This window comes from Erithacus rubecula (assembly GCF_903797595.1).
Source record: "Erithacus rubecula genome assembly, contig: SUPER_Z_unloc_5, whole genome shotgun sequence".
NCBI classification, from domain to species: Eukaryota; Metazoa; Chordata; class Aves; order Passeriformes; family Muscicapidae; genus Erithacus; species Erithacus rubecula.
In genome coordinates this window covers 2,602,700-2,623,702 of record NW_027635819.1, presented here as the reverse complement: position 1 = coordinate 2,623,702, position 21,003 = coordinate 2,602,700, and the positions used below count along the sequence as shown (strand labels likewise).

Below are 21,003 nucleotides of genomic sequence, written 5' to 3'. Positions count from 1 at the left end.
TACTTCCTGGTAATTTTAAGAGGTCACTGGGTCTGTGCCTTAGTTTCTGCCTTTGTATAATGGAGCAAATATTTCTTTACAACACATCAACAGCACTTTGCACTAAGGTCAGTCATGCTGTCAGGAGGAAGTATCAGTGTTGTATGTGGCACAGCTGAGTCATTTTCCAATGGTTAATGATGTGGTAGACCCACCTTTACCAGTCAACATCACCTCCTTTTCATGGCCCAGCTCAAAGCAGAATATGGGTTATGGGATGTTACACATGATAGGCAGTAACCACCTACAAAAGGAAGAAAAACAAGCCAGTGTGTGTGTCAACTCATGTTTAACATCAGAAGAGAAACTAAAAACTACAGTTACACTTGTATTAGAAAGGAGATCTGTAGAACGGAGGAATTGATGCCAAAGGATCAAAAGTCTGTGACACTCTGGAGAAGTAGAGGAGGAATGGGAGAAAATAAAGGAGTTGTTTCAGAACAAATAGTCTGCTCCAAACTGGACAGCCATTAGTGGTCAAAGCCTGCTAGCTGAGATTTTGGAACACTCCTTTAAGCTCAAGTGCATTCAAAAGTAGCACGGATTATGCATTAAAAGAATTCAGTGACATGAACCCAAACAAGCAAAGGATGGACAATGGGGAGACCCACTTGTAAAGCACATCCCTGATGTGAACAGCAACGCTGGGGTGGCTGCAGCCTTCTCACAGTACTACCTGCTGTCTGGCCCTAAGGCTGCTGCAAGGTGGGACTGGAAGCCATCCACACACCTCCTGGCAACCCACAGGGCATCTGCCTCACACAGTGGATTTTGTTTCTTTACAGCAGATCCCATTTTCTGGTTTGGTTTTGAGCGTTTTGTTGGCAATTTCTTGTTTGGGCTTTTTTTGGCTGAGTTTTTGTTGGGTTTTCTTTTTGGGATTTTTTGTTTGCTCTTTTGGTTTTTAACTCCCTGAAGTTTTCACTTCATGCACTACAGGAAAACAAAGCATGCTAAAGTGGGAGATGTGCTACCCCTGTCCAGAAAACCAGAAAGAGCACAGCCATCCTAGGAGGACCCTATCTTACAGGTTAGCCAGTAAAATGCCTGGTAGCCACACATGTAAAAAGAAAGGAGAAAAAGGCAAGTTCACTATTTTGAAACTATGGGATGGAAACAAAAAATAATGCAAGACTGGCTCATTCACTGAATGTTTTGTCTCACATACCGGTTAGGATAATGCTGTGTGTGAATGGAACAAAGAGACATCCAGGCACCTAAAACATTAGAAGAGAACAATACAAGCTACAGAATCTGAAAACAATCACCTGTTTACTGTAAAAAAAAATCCCTCCCATTGTAAAAAGGAACAAATTGGCAATTTGAATTGCAGGTTCAGCAACAAAAAATGTTTAGTGAACCAGTGGGTCCTGAGAGTTTTTTGGTAGCATACAATCAAGAGAAAGGAAAAGGGAAAACTATTGAGCTTACTTGATTCTAGATGATTCAGATTTTTGCTCATTCTTACAGCTTGAGAATTCTTTGGTTGGTTGATTTAGCCTGGCCACATGAAGGCTGAGAGAGGACAACCATGTCTGAAAGACTGACAAGTGCTGAAACTATGACAAGATCACACACACAAAGCTAGGAAAACATGCACTTCAAATAGGAATTAGGTATCTAATTACTGATAGATGGAAATTCCAAATAACCTTCTATGGCAAATTTTTGATAAAGAACTTATGACTTGACAAATCTTCAGGAAATATGACAGAAGCAGCCCTTTGAACTTCAGAGAGGAATCCAGATCGTGTCTTACGATCATGTCTTATGAGCTCATGGGAGATGTGCTTGCCATTTTCATAATTTACATTGCCTCACAATCACTGGCTTTTGACAGATACTTACACGAATCAGGAAGCAATTGTTTTCTTCCCCTGTGTGCACAACTCAACACTGTTGTCCATAACTTCTGCGTATAGACTCAATTTTTCTGAATGCTGGAGATCACCTGCAATGTAAGACTTCAGACTGGTGGAGAAAGGCCTTCTGCTGCTCACTGCATTTGGCCCTCTGGATATTATGTGCAAAGTAGAAGTATTGTCTTTGCCAGAGCAACACACTCACACTGGTCTCCTTTGCTCTAATCCCACATTACCTTGTATGATAAGTTTTGGTCTTCAAGTACCAGCCAGCACTTGCTACTGCCAAGAAAAATTTTTGGATGGTTACACACTTAGCTAACAGCAGACATCTTTCATCATCTGCAACTGCAGCAGGGTGAATAATGATGTAAATGATCCTTTCCAGTATTTCCCTTTCCTAATTAAGAGAATATACATTTGATTCACTAAAGCCATCTGTGTGACAATTATACTCTCAGAAAGTTCTGAAGCAGTTTTCCTCATCCAGAGCCTCATCTGTTTTGATCCTATTGTTACTCATCAGGCCTAATCTAAAGTTCCACCTCTCTGAAATGTACACTTCCTCAAATGATAGGATTGTGACTACTGGGCCTAACTACAAAGATATTTTGAAATTACAATGTTAATGCTCTTCAAAGTCTTCAATTCTCCAGCTGCCTCTAATAAGGATTTTCTGCTTCTCTCACCCTTGAAATGTTCCTTTATTTTTCAAATTGTTCATGCAATATGGAAGATCCTTCAAAAGCCTGAATAAGAAAATTAATTTGTCCAGCTTTCTTGAAAACTGTCTGCTGATTACTTCTTACAAGGCATATCTACTTTCAGGTTACAAATTAAAATGTTTCCCCCACATTTAACAGTATGACTAACTGCTTTTTCTATAAAGTGGGAAAATATTTTCTCCTGTATCATTCAGTTTAAGCCTTTTCTTTACTACTACCCACCACCGAAATGCAAAGGCTTTGCCAGACCACAATTTCACAAAATGAAAGAGCATGAAACATGACCTTTTGCTTAAAGTACAACTCTTAATGACAGGGAAGTCGAAGCTGCAGCATTCACATTTAGCTACTCAACAGGAAAAGTAGTTTACCAACCAGTACTGAAATACCCTAGAGAAAACAGATATATACACTCGGACAAGTGTTCTCCAAAACATATTTTTAATGTAATCTGCATTTGAAGCCTAAAGAGAGTAGGAGCAGAGAAATATGCTTGTTATTCCTTTTTTACATTACTGTTAAAGCTAAATTACTTCACGTAAAAAAGAAAATGCATTATTTCCATACACGGAGCTAGCCCTGCATAGGAAGTCTTTGCAATAGAATGGAACACAAATACAACATTATTTAAAACCAAACCAACAACAACTTTTCGCTCCACCCTCATTGAGGGCTCAACAGTTACTTTTACACTCAAAGCTAAGAAATATGAGCAGTCTAGTATGTCTTTCATCAGAACTACCAAAATTACTTTGAAGCGTAAAATACCAGTTGGCGTCATTGTAGTCACAGAAGGTAAAATTAGTGTTTAGTCTACTTTTTCATGCTTCTCAATGTTTTAGAGTATAACAGTCATTCCACTCAATATTTCAAAGCATGAGGAAGCTATTTCAAGAGCAGCCATATCCTGCTACTGTCACCTTGCAGCTGGTACAAAACTGAGGAGAGGCACGCTTTCCCTCAGAAGGTTTTTAGCTAATTACAAATCCTCCTTTTTGGATTTTGCTATAGCACTGCATTACTTTTTTTAAACTAGTGTTTGTAAAAAAAGGAAAGATGTTAATTTTAACCAGTTGCAAAACAGTTGTCAAAAGACAGCTCTTTGTGGACTTAGGAAATGCATGAGACTACATCTTATCCAGGGAGTGTTGTGAAGTATATATGGAAAACTAACCACAATGTTGCCCTGCATTTCAGAAAGTGTCTTTACACTGCACTTAAACAGAACAGAGACACTGCAGACAGCTGGAATCTTGTTACCGGCCTAAGTGATACAAAAATAGGAATATAATTTTAGATTTTTTTAATGAGAATATTTTTTATTTTCTTTGTTGAAGTACTTCAGTTGACAGTTGTGGGTACAACTATTAGAAGAAAAGCTGCTTTATGCATTTATCCCTTTCCCCCAAAATCTAACTCAGAGGTCTCAACAAGCAATGAAGTATCAGTTCCTCTGTCTCTATGGGAGTGATATCTGTGAGATGTTTAATCAATTTAAAACCTGTTTAATCCGTGCAGGGCATATAATTATTTTTGCAGTGTTCTCAGTATTTTTTTGTGTCAGTATCTCAGAAACAGTATGTTTCATTAGAAAAAAAAAAAAAGCCAAAAAGGAAGAAAAGAGAAAAATGGTAAAAGAATGAGTTAAAAATACTACAAAATTAAAATGAAGATAAATAAAACAGAGTAGTGTAAACACACAGGTTGAAATGCAAAGTGGCCATAAATGCATTAACTCATCTGCCAGGACACTTAGGTCCAAGTTATCTGTCAAGATAAATATTCTCTTCAGCAGAGAGCTTCATCACCATGAAAAATTAAATTCAGCATGGAGGCGATAAATTCTTCAGACTGATGCACATCAGTAGATATTTGGACAGAAATTTGTGCAATCAGTATGTACTCATAGCCTGGTTTGTTTCTAAAGAGCAGCTAACACAGAAAGCCTTTCTTGTAGCCATATTCCCTAGATTTACATAGAATAGTGATATGCTTTCACTTTTGGGAATGTTTTCCATTTAAAGAATTGCTAACAATTAACAATTTTTACATTGTATTTCTGGACTAATGATCCAAATCATAGAATGATCTGAGTTGGAAGGGACCTTAAAGATCACCTAGTTCTAGTCTCTCTGCCACGCGCAGAGACACCTTCCACCAGACCAGAGCCCCATCCAGCCTGGTCTGGAACACTTCCAGGAATGGGGCATTCACAACTCCTCTGGATATGTGTGCTAGTGCCTCATCATGCTCACAGTAAACAATTTCTTCCTCATAGCTAAGCTAAATCTTACCCTTTAACTGAAAAGGGTGCCATTCCTGCTTGTCCTTTCACCCCATGACTTTGTAAAAAGTCCCTCTCCAGCTCTTTTGTAGTCCCCTTTATGAGTGAAATGTCCTGTAAGGTTTCCCTGTAGCCTTCTCTTCTTCGAGCTGAACAATCAACTAATAACATCCAACTAAATCTAAACAGGGCACTTGTCTGTTACAAAGACAGAAATTTAAATTAAAACCACTGCAGAGCAGAACAGATTCCAAAGTAAAGAACTGTAAAAATCCTTTTCTCTGTGACCTATACAAAAAAGAAATATTTTTATGTCTTGATGTATAATGTATTTCTAGCATGGTATGATTTGCTTATTATCCCCACTTATAGAGCAGCAAAAAAGCATTAAAATGTATAAATTCAAAAGCTAAACTACACATTCTCACAAATGAAAAGCTGAGTGGCACGTGTCCCAAGCATTACAAATCACAGCAATTCAGTCAATTGACTAGAGTTTAGTCTTCTGTGAAGCAAGAGAAACCTGTATCCTGGCCTGTATCAGCAATGGTGTGGCCAGCAGGATCAGGGCAGTGATTGTCTCCCAGTACTGGGCACCAGTGAAGCCATGCCTTATGTGCTGTGTTCAGTTTTGGGTCCCTCACGACACGAAAGATATCGAGGTGCCAGAGCATGTCCAGGAAAGGGCAGTATAGCTGGGGAAGGGCTTGGAGCACAAGTTTGATGAGGAGCAGCTGAGGGAGCTGGGGCTGTTCAGCCTGGAGAAAAATTTTCAATTACTTGAAAGGAGGTTCTGATAAGGTGGCAGTTGGCCTCTCCTTCTGAGTAATGAGTGGTACAACAAGGAAAAATGACCTCAAGTTAGAGGAATTAGGGGAGATAACAATTGGATATTAGAAAAAACATCTTCATGGAAAGAGTGATTAACCAATGTAACAAGCTGCCCAAAAGAAGCAGTTGAGTCACCATGGCCAGAGGTATTTGAAAGACATGTAGATGTGGCACTTAAGGACATGGTTTAGTGCTGGGCTTGGCAGTGCTGGGTTAAGGGTTGGACTCGATAATCTGAAGGACCTTTTTGCAACCTAAATGATTCTATGATTTTCATAGTAGTATATAACACAGACATGGCAAGGGACAAACCAGTGAAAATTGCTCTAAAACAGCAAGTCTAGTAGTAACAATACACAAACAGCACTGCTTTCAACATATCTTTGCTTAAAAACATCCCCATAATTTTTGCAAAAATGGCTAAGCTAGTAGGCACCTGTACACTGCTGTACACTGGCAGGAATGCCGAAACAGAATAAAAACAAGGAAGGGCTATTCTTATGTGCTCCCAAGACACAAACGACAAACATGTTCTAACATCAGCTTAAAAATTAAAGTATTGAAAAGACCCTCCTAACCTAATCAATTTGGATTCTAAGTATATCTTATCTCTGACAAAGGCATAAAACAAGTTGTTGGATTTCTGAAGCAAGAATCCCATAGGTACACTTACTGCCTACGACTGAGATGAAACATTAAGTCAAAAATACCCAATATGCTAGACAACTAAATTTGCAAGTAAACTGTATCCTATCCAACAGAAATTAATTTCACTTTAAGACATTTGTAGGGCTAATGTGCCATAATAAATCCTACTATTAATCAATAGTAAAGTGCTGAATTTTATTAATTACCTGAATCGCACTCACATTTATGATCTTCATTTATAGACTTCTAATCAAGTCAAAAGAGCCCTTTCTGTTGCAAAAGCTAAGCTAAGCTGTTGTGCAAATACTATAAAAAATAGTTACTTTAATAGAAGCTATATACACAACAGAACTTTTGCTTTTGTTAAATACAACTGACAAAGTAGAGATGAAAAATCCATGCAAGTATTTATAAAGGTACTTAAAATAAAGAAAAAAAGGACACTGCTATAGAACTTTCAATACCCTGGCAGACAGCCACTTACTATACTATATGATGTCTAGATCTGGACTGATAAACATCATGCCATCAACATGCTTTAGTTTTGTTTCGCAGCTAAAGCTGATTTGCAGATTTTAAAGCAGAGCATATATTTGATCTATTTCTCATAGAAGTGTATCATTAAGGTTTGAGGTTAAACTTTGAGCAAACTTCACATCTAGTCACATAACCAGCACAAGCAAGACGTTAGTGCAGAGGGGAAGGTGTCAGTTGTACACCATGAGGACTCTTCCCCCAGCTGCATGATGCAACAGAACAATATTCATATTTAGAGTTCAAGTGGACTGTGAAGAGAAAAAGCAAGATTTTCTTCTCCCCAATTTCAGAAAAAAATGCAGAGGATCAAAATGAAAGTAACCTCAGTTACAGCAGTCAAAGAAGTGAAACCCAGGTTTGGAGAGGTGATAAATAACTCCAAAATTCATCATGCTATGAAGTCAGCATTCTCAATAGAGCTCTAAACAAACTGCAAAACAAGAGTGGCATTTAAGTTGAAATTGGCCAAGTGCTGCATAGAAATATGCTCACACACAACAGTCATGTTTAAGCCAGTGCATAGAGAAGATAAAAGCACTTATGGTAGTTGCAAATGTTAACAAGTCCATACAACTTGCACAGTTTAGCAATGAGTCCATAGAAAAAGAAGAGAGTAAGAGTAGAAACACCAAAGCAAAACCAAAAAAAGATGACCTTCCAACCGTATAAAATCCACATAACAGTTATAGTAAAAAGACATCAATGGAAAATACTCAACTCAGTCCCAAACACCCAACAGGCAAATAAGACCAGAAAAGACAAGCCTTTGGCAGACAATTAAAAAAGTCTAAATATGGCATTACATTTCTAAATAATCCACAAAATATATTATATGGCATATTCATATTAAATACTGGGTAACCAACTCTGCAGATCTGATGCTAACACACTAGGCAATGAGAGCAAAATGGAGCAAGCTAAGGGAACGCTGGTGTATCACAACAGTGCTCAAGGAAAATATCACCATGTCGTGCTTCAAAAACAGTACTCTGGAACGCCGCGCTATCATCTATGGAGCAAAACGAAGTTCTCTAGTTTTTCAGGGATATGCCCTGCATAGCATATGTTATGATTCACTATTACACGAGCAGCAAGACACTGCAAAGTAGTATGATTTATGGGCTGGATTAAATTCTTTGCTATTTCCTTCTCATCCAGCAAATCACTAGCTGTTTGTTTACATGAGTTTGTGGCATCAAAATGTGAACCTGACTTGATAAGAAGATTCATGATGTCTGGATGGTTGTTCAGTGCAGCAATGTGCAATGGACTGTTGTTATCGGAGTCTCTGACATTTACATCAGCACCACATTCCACCAGGATCGCAGTAACTTGTAGAGAGGGGAATTTACAAACTGGGTAGCGACCGACACATGTAGTATTATTGTCGACAGCAAGGTGAAGTGGACTGAAGTTATTCTTTCCTCTAGGCTGAAGCTTAAGAAACTTGTAAATAGTTTGTTTCTTAAAATGTTCCTGTTCTGAGCTGCAAGGTACTTTCTCCAACAAGCAAATTAAATGCAAAATGATGGAAAGGGCTTTGTTCAGCTGTATTGGATCAGGAAGACATTGGGTTTGCTTCATGGCCCGTTCTATTTCAAGAACACTTTTGCACAGTATACCCATTAGATCATCAAAAGTGACAGTAGTGCCTAGCAGGCCTTTTGCCCTATCCTGAAGCATGAAGGAGAAAAGTTCAGCAAAAGACAACAAACTGCTGGCTGTCATCGGGCTCAGTGGATCAAGATTGCTCTGCTGCATGTCCAAAGCATACTTCCATAAATTGATGCAACGCTTGAAGTTTCCAGAGTCTGCATACACAGCACCTCTGTATCTAATATAGTAGGATGTGTCTGGGTGAGAAGGGCCAAGAATACGTTCTCTAATTAGTAATGCTTGCATTCTCATTTCATCTGGGTCTGCAATAAGATTTTCTAGCTCTTCTGAGCTGTTTACCTCTTTAGCATAATCATAAGCCATAATCAGTGTTTGTGGCACAGGTTTGCTGAGGATATTAGTCCTATCGCTGTATCTCATTTCCATAGCCCTTTTCCAGTATTTCAAAGCACCAAGCAGATCTCTCTTTTTGTCCACAAATGTTGCTCCTAGAAGTTCCAGGGCATTTATGCGCTCAGCCTTACTCGTCTGTACATGCTGGGTCAGAAAGTCCACTATATTTGTGTGGCCTGTCACACTGGCTGACAGAAGGGGAGTCATTCCATAACCATCCTTTTCCATTTTAGCACAATATTTCAGAAGCATCTTCATGATCTCCAAACTTCCAGATTCTGCACAGTCATGTAGTGCTGTATTTCCTGCAAGAGAACAAACACAATGACACAAATTATATCAAATTACAGTCCAAATCTCACCATGCTACTAGATTTAAAAAAAAGGGTAAATAAACCTCAAATATTAATGGTTTTCAAATAGCTTTTGCTTCCCCATTAAAATACTATGAAAGCAAGGCTGCCAAGCAGTTATAAAAAATGTTTGACGTTATTATCTGAAAAAATTACATAGATTTAAGAAAAACCCACAAACCAGAATTAAAATTGAATTCTTCACTACACATAAGTACAGGAATTGGCAATTCCTTTGTATCAAAAGTCAAGCAAACAGGACAGGAGAACAGTTTGATTGGACAGAAAATTCCTCTTGGAGCTCAGGAGGAAAAAGAAATTATATGCTGTCTGGAAACAAGGTCAGATTTTGCAGGAATTTGACAGAGCTGTGGTTCATACATTCAGGGGGCAAGATGCAAAAGGCCACAACTCAATCAGAGTTGAAAATGACCAGTACTGTGTCAGACAACAAGAAGGGTTTTCAAAGTACACTAATAGAAAGAGGAGGTCTAAAGAAAACACTTTTAAGATGGTCATCTGACTGTAAAGGGTGGAGAAGTGTGGAGACATTCAATGCTTTCCTTTGCCTCAGTCTTTAATACCACAGATAAACTACCATCTGCCCAGTCCCTGGATTTAGAGGATGACTTCAGGAATAGTGACTTCCCATTTGTTTAGACACTTCTCAGGGACTAGCTGTAGCAGTTCACAGTTCATAAGTCTATGGGATCTGATGTGATTTACCAGAGTATTGAGGAAGCTGATGTTTGTTATAGCAGTACCCCTCTCCACCAGCTACTAAAGGTATTGGGAGTCTGGGGAGGTCCCTACTGAATAGAAGCTAACCAATATTATTCCATTTTATAAAAACGGAAAGATGGATTACTCAGGAACCTACAGACCTGTTAGTCTCACCTCAACACTCAGAAAATTTATGGATAAGATTATCCTGAATGCTACTGTAAGGCATTTAAAGGACAATGAAATCATCAGGTATCATCAGCTTGGGTTGACAGGGGAAAAGTCTTGTTTTAACTAGTTTGATATCCTAGAATAAGGTCATCCATCCAGTAGATGAAAGGATGACAGAGGGTGTAGGATTTTTGCCTTTTTTGTTCTGCTATATTGTCCCCCACAACATCCTTGTGGACAACTTATCCAACCGTGGGATAAGTAGGGTCATGGTGCACTGGGTATAGAACTGTATGAAGGACAGAGCTCAAAGGATTGCTGTGAATGGGGCTACCAAATCTAGCTGACATACTAATCAAATTCATACAAAAGATGAGAAAAAAGTTATTTTCTAAAGCTTATGACTCAGTTTTTTGCAATTATGCCAGAGTTATGAACATACTTTGTCCCCTGAATCATATTTTAATACCATACCTACTTCAAACATTTTAAGAAAGAAAAAAAAAACCACATAAAAATACTGGATTGCTTCATTTGCTTCACAGTGCACCTTATTTTCAAAGTACTTTTTCCTGAAGTGTTTCTGAATAGTGTCCAGTGATTTTACAATCATTTAATAACAATAAGGAAGACATCTCAACACAAAGTGGCCCATGAAACTACCTATTAGATCAAAACTCAAGCTCATACAAAGGGAAGTTATTTTCTACCTAATCCCTCAGGCAATTTTTAACATTAATAGCACTAAGTCAGTTATACATCTGGTCACACTACAATCTCTACCTAGACTAACAAAACTTTCAATAGCAGAAGCAGAGATTAAAGCAAATTTAGGTGGATTGAAAGTTGGTGACATGTCTTACCAACTATAATTCTGTCTCTATCTGACATCACAGACTAGAAAATTGTTAATATGCCAACTGAGAAAGGGTAAGACCATGACATTCCTAAGAGAGGAAGATGTCAAACGCAGATCTATGTACAAACAATACACATGCACCTCATTCTTCTTGCTATGATGTTGAAAGTCTAGTTAAAATTAAACTACAGCAGTCAGTCCAGAGCTAAAGAATACCTGGTCCCTCAGGCCATCTTCAGCTCTGCATTTATTGATAAAGGCAGAACCAGATGGATGTTGGCTGAGCCAGAAACTAACACAGCTGTTTCAGGGTACTCAACTCCATACACTATCCTTCACAGCAGAGCTCTGCAACTGGCAGCTGTTTCTACCTTCAAGAAAATATTTTCAATATATTTAAAAAATAGTAACATTAAAGCATATTAAAGACAAATAAGCCAAAAGTTATCAGTAACATCTATTAATATGTATTTTGCTACCTTTGACAACCAAAACAGCGCTAGGTGTGCATATTACACACTCCATATCCATCACCAATAATGCTGCTCTTGACACTCTTTTATCAACTGCCAGGCATACACAGTATGACTAAAAAATATCCACACAAAATAAGCTTGGCCATTGTCCAGGTAAACTCAATCCAGCAGTCTGTATTCCATTAATTTAAAATGCAGTTATGTAAAACTCCAAGGAATTTCACTGCTCTTTCCAACTGAATGCTCTAAATTTAAAACAATTTCGTTCTTTTTACCGATATTACAATTGCTGATTTCAGTTTAAACAGCCTATCAGAAGTCATTTTCCAGTTACTTATACTGCAGTAGCCCTTAAAATTAAAATAACTACAGCTTAAAATTATGCCATGTATAAACAAATAATGCAAGCTCATCACCACTCATTTTTAGTGGCTGCACCCAACTGAAGTTTGATTGGATGGTAGAGATACGGCAGTGGGAAGAGTACTTTGTGTGGAACACAAGTTTCCATAGAAAAGTGCCTAGGAATAGACAGATAGTTGAGAGTTGACAACTTAAAAAAAACCCCAAACATAAACCCCAGCCTTAAGAAATAACACTGCCAGCCATCTACACCTAGCAAGTTATTGACTGTTAAATTAGAGGAAGAATTTGAAAGAAAACATGGCAGCAGCCCTAATGTGTAAATCAAAGCCTACACACTGGCCACAAATCGACTGGGATTAAACAGCTAAAATAAACACAGCAAATCAACCACTATTCTGTGAATTAACTCATTAATTTCCAAAAATTACATTGTCTATAGTTCTCCATACTGACTAGATAGTCTACAGTGATAAACAGTGGCTGAACACGATTCAGCAGTTAATTTTTGTAGCATTAAATATATATATATTCAGTAATAAACTAAAAAAACCTTTTATATATCTATATCTATATATTGCTGTATTAAGAAGAAAAAAAGGCCAATAAAAAGCAAAAGTAATTTGAAAGTCATTCTCTTTGACAACCAATTTTCCTAGAAACATACATAGTGGGTTTGGTCAAATTAAATTAATATTTTAAAGGTGGCAATGATTATGGGAAAGTATGTTTCATTTAATTTTTTAAATAAATTTTAAATTGTAAAATGACCTGCAGGAATTTAATCATGTAACAAAGATAACTAGTCTTATCATAATATGAAAGACTCCTCCTTGCACAGACAAAAAACTGGACTGCAGATGGTTCTGGTAGTCCTGACACTTCTCTGCTGAATATTAAGTTTCACTATATTGTATTGCTAATACTGCTTACAAACTGCTTCTATCTTATTTACTATTTACATTACCTAATTTACTATTCACGTTACCTAATAACTTCCTCTTATTAAAAATAGCAACCCCAATTCCAGTCCTTCCAAATCTTGCAGATATAAAGTACAGGAAAAGGTACGGCTAGCTGGCATTCTATTGTCACATTTTACTCTTTTGTTAACGGAACTCCATGAACATTCCAGAAATACTTAATGTATCACAAAATTAACTATCCAGCGTTTCCAAAAGGTTACTGGAGTGGGGGTGGGTATTCAAATTCATAAGGAGGACAGGCCTTTCTATGTCAGAAGCAAGTAATTCCCAAAATAGACTGATAGCTTGTGACAAGGGAATGAAAGAAAATTAAGCCATGACACAGAAAATTATTTGACTTGATTTGCAACCAATTTAGTACATCCACTTCCTAATACTTCCAAAATGTTTTATCCAATTCCCAAGTTGCAAAACTTGCATCAAAACTTAACACCAATTTGATTTTCTATACAAGATCATTAAAAACAAAAGGAAAAAAAGTATTTAATTTGACTGACCAGTGTGTAAAATTAACCACCTGTATATATTTTTTGCAGCCTTACAAACAAATTGATACTTCCATAAAGTGAAATTTTCCACGTAACATTCATTTCTTTGTCTACCACAGTACTTAAAGTAATTCAGTCTTCCAAGAGTCCTTACTGATTTTAAAGAAAAGTATTGCCAGATACATACAAACATAGACGGTGCACAGGAAAACTGTTTTACATCCTAACGCTTGGTATACATAGCAAATAAAAACTAAATGTCTTTCCTTCAAGAAACTAACTAAAAATGCAAAGAACTGCTAATCTCAATTTATTTTAATCTAATTTCCATATGTTGAGGGAATAATTGTTGTCTTGCTCACTGAAGTACTTCATGAGAACTTGTATTACCAAGATTACAAATTATTAAAGGAATAAAAGCATGCTGTTAATAATTTAGTTTCAACAAAAACTTTTTAATTAGAATTAAACTGTATCTTTATCTTCCTTATTTAACTTGCAGACATTCCTCCTGAAGTTCAGTTTCCACACACAGTCACACACAAAGGATCTACAAGTTTCAGTCCCCTGAACCATGCCATACTTACCAAAAAAAGACAAAAAGCAATCTCCCCCCGCCAAAAAAAAAAAAGGATACAGCACACTTTCAGAGCAAGTGTTTATTCACAGGGAGAATTAAAAAAAAAATAAAACAACAACAACAAAAACCCAACAAGAAGTAGAAATAAAACCCAAGGACCTTTGTTTTGGGTTTTTTTTTTTACCCCCTCCCTGCCCCCTCAAAGACTCTACGAACCTTGGCAACCAGAGAAGATAAACATCCTCAGAAGAAAACAAACCTGTCAAGTCTCCTTAATGTTTACTGCACAAGAAAATTAATTATTTTTAACATATACTAGACCACACTTGTCATAAAGGAAATAGCATGACTCTCTAAACTCCCTACTTCTGGGTCCGCCATGACTGTAAAGATTTTTTTTCCCTTACCAGCAGGTTTGACTATTACACTTTCCAGTAGCCCTTACAAACAACAATACTAAAATAGCACTAGCCCTTGATACAGTACCCATAGAAACAGAGGTTTGTATGCTTCCGTACTTCCCAAAATGAGTAAACAATGTCAACAAGCCTCACTTACCATATTATTTTACAAAACTATCAAATACTATGCCAGTGGAATTTAAGAATCACAGTATTTTTTTAAAAATGCAATCAAAGACTCCTGTGGATGTCTCAAGGAAGGATGTCTCATTCATTTGCAGCTTCTTAAATAAATTGTTCTGCAGGTTTCAGCTGGGGCAGAGTTAACTTTCTTCCCAGTGGCTGGTACAGGGCTGTGTTTTGGATTTGTGCTGAGCACAGGGTTGATAATACAGAGATGTTTTTGTTATTGCTGGGCAGGGCTTGCACAGAGCCACGGCCTTTTCTGCTTTTCCTATTGCCACACTGGTGAGGAAGTTGGGGGTGCATGAGAGGATGGAGCAGACACAGCTGGGACAGGTGACTCCAACACACCACAGGGACATTCCAGACATGGGACATCATGCTCAGTACACAAAGCTGAGGGGAAGAAAGAAAAGGGGGAACATTTGGACTGATGGCTTTTGTCTTCTCAAGCAGGCACTGCACATGATGGGGCTCTGTTCTCCTGGAGCTGGCTGAACACCTGCCTGCCATGGGAAGTGGTGAATTAATTCCTTGTTTTGTTTTGCTTGTGTGCTTTTGTTTTCCCTGTTAAACTGTCTATACCTCAACCCACGAGTATTCTCTCCCTAGTCTCACTGGTGAGCAAGTGGCTGCCTGGGGCTTGGCTGCTGGCTGGCATTAAACCATGACAGTAGTACACTGGAAAAAGCTGTGAATCAGAGACAGAGGTAAATTAATCCACTTTATGAACTGTAGCTTAGGCTGCTTCCTATCTACAGACACCTTTCCACAATTACAAAATAATAAAACCCATCCATCCCTCTGACTGCACCTTATCAGTTTGTCCCTATTGTGCATATAAACTATTTTTTTTTTTTTTTAATCCCTTGCTCACAGTTCTGCAGACTAAATCCAACACAGAAGTTAAGGGGAACTGTGAGAAAGTTCAGGTCTGCAAAACAGTAGAAACAAATACCACCAAAAGCTTGTACTTTAAATTTGGAACCATTGGCCATCTTTCACAGCTGAGGACTCATCTACCCAAACATCCTTCTTCAGCACCATCTACCATGCTACACTGCCAAACCTACACTTCACCTCACTTACCTCAGTGTAGCATCTTGTCTCACACACTCTGTAATCTTTATGGACATCTTAATTTCCTGGCTGCAATTCTGTACTTTCATAACTTCTTCAAGAACCTCTGAATTCTGAATTTTCATAGTCCAAAACAAAGCTATGGGATTCTGCATTTTAGAAGCACTTTTGGACACCATCACATGTTTTCACCTACTCTTTCATACATTTAGCTGCATGTGAATGTACCTATTTTTTCCTATCAAAGTATTCAGATTTTTCCCTGGAATTGTCAACACTTTGGAACATTTTCATATCTGTATGTTCATGAGGTTTAAAAACTTGTATTAAGTTCTACTTTGTCCAGTGGAAAAATCAAAAGACATAGTTCAAGGAATTCTCTCCCCTACCCTCATGCAAGCTCCAAGAATAATATCTGAAAAATGATTTACAGTAGTATCCCACAACAGCAACTCTACTGAAGTTACATAATTCTGGTCTTACAAGAAGCATCACAATTTAACAATTTAAAATGCAGCAATTTTTATTTTCTTTCTTTTTTTTTTTTTTTTTTTTTCACATCTGTCATGGAACAATAGGCTTCTCTATATATGGTCCAGGAAGGGGCCTGTCTGAAAAGAACTCACATACAAGTGCAGCAAAAACTTCTACTAATCAGGAGCAGAACACTCAGGTACTCTCTTACATTCCTGCTACAAGCACAGGACACACTGTCAGCTATTTAGTACAGAGCAGAGAGGAGTAGAAACTGAAAGCAGTAAACGAGACTGACAGGGAGAGTAGCAATATAGAATTGATTCTGTAGGATTAATTTTAAAAATCAAACAAAACTGAGAAGGTTACCTGCTGAATCTCAGTCACCATTATGATACTTATGGCTACCAATTTTCCTCAGTTCTTATGCCTTTCCAAAGATGACTTTCAGGATTTATAGTACTTTCTTGCTGCTGGCTTTACCTCACCATTGCTTATTCAGTAACTTCAGAGATCATACTTCTTTAAGATATCAATAAATATGTTCCTGTCCTACCAGAGGGTATTTCCACACTTTACAAACAGATAGCTATTAAGTGCACACATACACTTGTACACATGACAGTTTGAAGTATAAAATGAGTTTTAATGAGCTGAACCATATCCAATCCAACTTCTTTAATTAATGATCATTTATCCATGATAAGAACCTTTGCTCGTGTGCCTAGATGCAAGTCACACAGAAACTGAAGGAAGTAGAACGGAATTAAGATAATAATTGACAGCACTGAGAAAGCCCTCATCATTTAAACAAAGACAAATAATGCTAATTCAGTAATAAAGAGAATAAAAAGGATGAGTAAGGTAAAGCCTACTCCACCAACACAAAATGGGGGAGAAAAAGAGCTGCAGAAATATATATTTTTCCCTATTAAACCAAATATTTAACAGCATTGCCTGGCTCACACCTATCATATAAAGGGATAGGTTTAAAACTAAAACCCAAGTTTTCAGCTGCTTACACATGTTATATTTAGCGTGCTATTCCCAGAACGTTATTTAGAAAAATGACATTTTTATCCTACCACAAGTCCATGATGATTCATAAGAAACCTCAAACCCTTACAAAAGAAGATTTATTTTGCTCTGCCCACCTCCATGACAAATCTGTAGTTTAGCTTTCTTTACGCTAAACCCACATTTTTGCATGATTTGCACCCAAGCAGCTATTCTAAAGATTACTCTCACATTTGGTATTTGCCAGTATCATAAAATAATCTAGACACAAAGGATATTTTACCACAAATAACTGGGAGATACAGAATACAGTTACAAATGTAATTAGTGTGAAAAAGGCAGTAGAAGTATTACGCTACAAAAAGAACTGCCAGCAGATTCGTTTTTATATGTACTGATATATATTAAAATACCCAAAACCTGTTGAAACATAATCCTGGCTCAGTAAGATAAAATATTAACCATAACTTCCAGCAACTGGTGCACTTTTCATGCTATCACAACTAAATACAAGTCTGATATGTAATAAAAAAAATGTATATGTCCAACTGATTATGATCACAGGAAAAAAAGCCAGAAATCTCCACTCTGTGTGGCAACACTACAGCAACTGTAAACAAGAGCAAATTGGTTTGAGATATGTGAGCCACTGGAAGTTCTTCTGTTGAGATCACAGTCATTTGCATCTTTATTTCTTTAATCCTAATACATACTTTTGTTTACTAACATTGAAGAAGGTACAAAATTACTCCGTAATTTGGGGGAGTGGGTGAAGAACAAAGTGGTTATCCTTTTTCCAATGCAGAAAGTAATTTTTCTCTTTTATGCATATTTTGTTAGACCAGCCTTATTGGCACAGATAAGTTTTATGTGCAGCATACCTGATTTCTTAAGAAATAGTACAAAAATCAAGAATACATGCTCATGTATTTGAGTGTGCTGCTAGACCAACTTACTCCACAGAGTGATTCTCAGCAATTTCAGTAGCTTTTAACACATGCATATATGTGACATTTCATATGACTAAGTGCTTTAAGAATGAGGGATTTAAGATTAGCATGTTTCAATTTAAAACCAAATTTTATAATCTACGTTTAAAAAGAGTAAATTAAAAAGTAAAAACACAGCTATAAAGATTTTATATCTCATGCTTTATGAGAACAGACAAATATTTTTTTTTAATGTCAGACTCCTAAAGAAATAAATAAGCGAGTTTACCTCTATTTACCACAACGAAAGTGAAAAAACTAACTCACCTTTAACACTTTTTCTGTTCACATCAGCTCCTTTTTCAAGTAAATACTGAGCAATCTCTTTGTGGCCTTTGTAACATGAGATCATCAAGCACGTATGCCCGTGACGGTTTGATACTTCCAGGTCTGCTTTGTGCTCCACAAGGTATTTGACTATTTCCAGGTGACCATCAAAACAGGCAGCTCTAAGCGGCGTTGAATTTGTCAGCGTTGTGTTGTTGACAGACGCACCATGATCCAAGAGACACTGAACAACCTTCAAGTGGCCGGCGGCTGATGCTGCCCACAGCGGCGGAGCCCCCTCGATGGTCTCACCATCAAAATTCACCGAGCCACCAACCTCTATCGAGGCAGAGCAATGGTCCAACAAGTATTCCACCATGTCGAGGTGACCGTAGCGGGCTGCCATCAGAAGTGGCGTGGCACCATTGGTTTTTTCTGACATCAGCTGGGCCACCTCTTCCCTTGTTTTGCTCGCCAGTAGCTTGGAAAGGAGCCGCAGCTTGCCATCACGAGCTGCGTTGAAGACTGCTGTCTTTAGATCCATTTAGTCTGTACCTCTCTGCTTCCTGATAGATACACACCTGATTTTTTCAGCCAAGAGTTTATTCGAAGTGCTTAGCCCAAACAGAATGTCCCCAGCTTCTTCTCAGACCAGTTTCATCCAGATAGGACAACATGGAGACTCCGAACAGGGTCCCGACGAAGCGCAGGCTATGCTTATCACAAATCTGCAAAAGGAGAATTCTCGATGTTTTCACCTCCTACTTCGCAAACAAGCAACCGCATTGTATTTTCTCACAGCTACACCCAAACAAGTCGCTGTTGTGGCGCGCCGGCGTCCAGCTGCATTCCTCGGGACTCCCCCGGGCCGCGCGGCGCCCCTGAGGAAAGCCACGGGGAGGAGGGGGCCGATCCCACCACCACGTTATCCAGACTAGACACAGAACGATCCTCTTCACCCTCATTCCTCCCTGAGCTGCACCCCCGACGCCTTTCGGGGCGTATCCCAAGTACAGAGCTCCCGGCTCCCGCCAGAAGACCCGCAACTCCAGGGCAGACGGGCGAGGAAGGCGACGGCCGCACTCCGGCCAAGCCCGGGGGAGAGCCCGAGCCATCCGCTCGCCTCACGACCGGACCCGCTCCGTCCAGAGCCCGGCAGCCCCATCCCCCTCCCTCTTTCCCTCACGGCACCCCACACCCGCGACCGCCGAGCTCGGAGCCGGCCGGAAAGCCCCTCCAGACCGCGCGTTACCTTCCCGGGGCGCTCCGGGCCGCCTCCCGCTCCTGCCGCCGCCGCTCTCAGAGGGACGCGCCCGACGCCGCTGCCCGCGCTCCGTCCGGCGCCTCCATGACAGCCGGGCCCCGCCGCCAGGGCCGGCCCTGCGCAGGGGGCGGGGCTGCCCCGCCGCGGCCAATCAGAGTCACGCCCCGCCCTCCGGGGGCGGGACTACGCCGCCGCTCGAGGGCGCCGTGCGGGCGCCGAGCGCACCGCTAGGGGGCGCCAGGGAGCAGCAGCGCGGGGGCCGCGTGGGCAGGAGGGCGCAGCGGCGCCACAGGATCCCACAGAGGTACTTTGGGAATGCCCTCACAGGCACGTCCATGCTGCATAACGGCACTGCTGGCTCCTGTGCTCCGGGGAGACAAGGAGCTGCCGAAGAGGGTCGGCGGAGTCCACAAGGATGGTTTGGGATCAGGAGCAGCTCCCTTAGGAGGACAGACTGCGGGAGCTGGGCTTGTGTAGTCCAGAGAAGACTGAGAGGGGATCTCATCAATGCGCACAATACCTCAAAGGCGGGTGCCAGGAGGATGGTGCCAGACTCTTTTCAGTGGTGCTCAGCAGTTATACGAGCAGTAATAGCCATAAACTGCAACACAGGAAATTCCACCTCAGCCTGAGGAAGAACTTTGCACTGAGGTTGGCAGAGCACTGGGACAGGCTGCTCGGGAGGTTGTGTAGTCTCCTGCCCTGAAGACATTCAAAGCCCACCTGGATGCATTCCTGTGTCACCTGCTCCAGGGGACCCTGCCTTGGCAGGGGATTTGGACTGGATCATCTGCAGAGATCCCTTCCATCCTTAACTATTTTATGATTCTGTGATTCTGTACATATATGCCTCATTAATTTAAAAATTTGGGATTAAAAGTCCAATTTTTGCAGCACAGGGGATGCTCTGGCTCTGGACAAATGTTTCTATTTGGTGCAGAACTTGCTTTTCTTGAGATTGCACATGGCTTGCTACAGGTTTAGGATGTGGCATTTATTGTGTTCCTGTGGTAATAGAAAGGGAAAAAAATTCTGAAAGAGTTGCACCTGAGCAAGGGAGTGTAAATTCTGTAAAAAGATACCAGTCCATGCTTCAAAGTTTCAACTTCCATCCTTCATATCTAGTCAATCTTTTATGGGCACACAGTGCCAGCAACAATTTATTTGTCTTACCTCCCCCTCTCTTTGGCCCATACTGGATGTAGGAAAAATGGCCCCATGCCCATGGGGAAGAGGGGTGTTGATGTCAGGCTGGGATCTTTGGTGGTGCCACAAACACAATGCATGCCATTGAAAAGAGCAAGTCAGTTTTGATGCTTGCTCAATTTTGCAGTTTCCCGCCTCTTGTTTTGAAAGCTGTGAATGGAGAATCATGTAAAGTGAAATAATAGTG

The 21,003-nt window shown here is 39.6% G+C and overlaps 1 protein-coding gene across 1 annotated transcript; it reads right to left on the bottom strand.

The window, feature by feature from the left end:
* Window positions 1-3,048: 3,048 nt before the first annotated feature.
* On the bottom strand, window positions 3,049-19,738 carry FEM1C (fem-1 homolog C). The gene is made up of 3 exons (XM_079331561.1): window positions 19,599-19,738; window positions 18,347-19,074; window positions 3,049-9,241 (listed from the first exon to the last, which is right to left on the bottom strand). Exons 2-3 carry the CDS (start codon window positions 18,888-18,890, stop codon window positions 7,932-7,934), a joined length of 1,854 nt encoding a protein of 617 aa, XP_079187687.1. The 5' UTR covers window positions 18,891-19,074; window positions 19,599-19,738; the 3' UTR covers window positions 3,049-7,931.
* Window positions 19,739-21,003: the final 1,265 nt, after the last annotated feature.

Coding starts and splice junctions, on each gene's coding strand:
- FEM1C (XM_079331561.1), bottom strand. CDS start 18,890: ATGGATCTAAAGACAGCAGTCTTCAACGCAGCTCGTGATGGCAAGCTG. Junction 9,242..18,346: donor GAACAGAAAAAGTGTTAAAG/GTGAGTTAGTTT, acceptor GTTCTCTTGCAG/GAAATACAGCACTACATGAC.